Raw genomic sequence first — 2500 nt, forward strand, 5'->3', positions numbered from 1 at the left:
ACACACTCACACACACATTACTAACATCACACACACACACAAACACACATTACTAACACCACACACACACACACACACACACACACACACATTACTAACATCACACACTCACACACACATTACTAACATCACACACACACACAAACACACATTACTAACACCACACACACACACACACACACATTACTAACATCACACACTCACACACACATTACTAACATCACACACACACACACACACATTACTAACACCACACACACAAACACACACACACACATTACTAACATCACACACAAACACACACACCACATTCATTTCTAACATCACACACATTACTAACATTACACTCACACACACATTACTAACATCACACACTCACATACACACTACTAACATTACACTCACACACACATTACTAACATCACACACACTCACACACACATTACTAACATTACACTCACACACACATTACTAACATCACACACACACACACACTCACATTACTAACACCACTCACACAAACACACACACACATTACTAACATCACACACACACATAGACATTACTAACATCACCCACACACACACACACATTACTAACACCACACACTCACACACACATTACTAACATCACACACACATTACTAACACCACACACACCACACACATTACTAACATCTCACAACTATCAGTCAACTATAGTACATTACTAACATCACACACATTACTAACATCACTCACATCATACACAACTATCAGTCAACAGTTAAAGTACATTACTAACATCACACACATCACACACAACTATCAGTCAACAGTTAAAGTACATTACTAACATCACACACATCACACACAACTATCAGTCAACAGTTAAAGTACATTACTAACATCACACACATCACACACAACTATCAGTCAACAGTTAAAGTACATTACTAACATCACACACATCACACACAACTATCAGTCAACAGTTAAAGTACATTACTAACATCACACACATTACTAACATCACACACACCACACACAACTATCAGTCAACAGTTAAAGTACATTACTAACATCACACACATTACTAACATCACACACACCACACACAACTATCAGTCAACAGTTAAAGTACATTACTAACATCACACACATCACACACAACTATCAGTCAACAGTTAAAGTACATTACTAACATCACACACATTACTAACATCACACACACCACACACAACTATCAGTCAACAGTTAAAGTACATTACTAACATCACTCACATCACACACAACTATCAGTCAACAGTTAAAGTACATTACTAACATCACACACATTACTAACATCACACACACCACACACAACTATCAGTCAACAGTTAAAGTACATTACTAACATCACTCACATCACACACAACTATCAGTCAACAGTTAAAGTACATTACTAACATCACTCACATCACACACAACTATCAGTCAACAGTTAAAGTACATTACTAACATCACTCACATCACACACAACTATCAGTCAACAGTTAAAGTACATTACTAACATCACACACATTACTAACATCACACACACCACACACAACTATCCGTCAACAGTTAAAGTACATTACTAACATCACTCACATCACTAATTAAGATGAGTAGAGTAGAGCAGAGTAGTGCCAGACACACTGCGTTGACTGAAATGTTCAGTATCTGTTTACAACCCTAATCACAACTATCTGATTCTAATCCTGATTACAATTTCTGTAATTACGTGATGTCATTGCTGTCATAATGAGTCATGACCCCCCCCCCCTCTCAGCCAGGCCCCCCCGGCCCTCCGGGCCCCCCAGGGCCACGCGGCCCCCCAGGAGTGGGAGTCACTCAGAGCGTCCTGCTGCAGGACTTCAAACAGATGATCAGAGGTGAACACATCACACACATCTGACTCCTTTAATATACTCATGTATATACACACACACACACACACACACACAGAGAGACACACACACACACACATATATACTCATGTATACACATACACACACACACACACACACACACACATATACTCATGTATACACACACACACACACACACACAGACACACATACAGCCGCGGAAAAAATTAAGAGACCACTTCAAAATTATCAGTTTCTCTGGTTTTACTATTTATTGGTATGTGTTATAGTAAAATGTACATTTTTGTTTTATTCTATAACCTACTGGCAACATTCCTACCAAATTTCAAATAAAAATATTGTCATTTAGATCATTTATTTGCAGAAAAATGACAATTGGTCAAAATAGCAAAAATGATGCAGTGTCTTCAGATCTCGAATAATGCAAAGAAAACAAGCTCATATTCATTTTTAAACTATACAATACTAATGCTTACACTTAGGAAGAGTTCAGAAATCAATATTTGGTGGAATAACCTTGATTTAAAATCACAACTTTCATGTGTCTTGGCATGCTCTCCACCAGTCTTTCACATTGCCGTTGGGTGACTTTATGTTACTCCTGGCGCA

At 38.0% G+C, this 2500-nt stretch overlaps 1 protein-coding gene across 1 annotated transcript in view; it reads left to right on the top strand.

Annotated features, from left to right (window-relative positions):
• The window catches only part of c1qtnf12 (C1q and TNF related 12), a gene marked incomplete at its 5' end in the record, with an annotated part of 22580 nt that overhangs the window by 7495 nt on the left and 12585 nt on the right, over positions 1-2500 (top strand). Inside the window, one exon of the mRNA XM_080846851.1 lies at positions 1792-1894. Within this exon, the coding sequence (XP_080702977.1) occupies positions 1792-1894 (103 nt within the window). The remainder of the gene's footprint in view (positions 1-1791; positions 1895-2500) is intronic.

This window comes from Sprattus sprattus (genome assembly GCF_963457725.1).
Source record: "Sprattus sprattus genome assembly, chromosome: 10".
Taxonomy (NCBI): domain Eukaryota; kingdom Metazoa; phylum Chordata; class Actinopteri; order Clupeiformes; family Clupeidae; genus Sprattus; species Sprattus sprattus.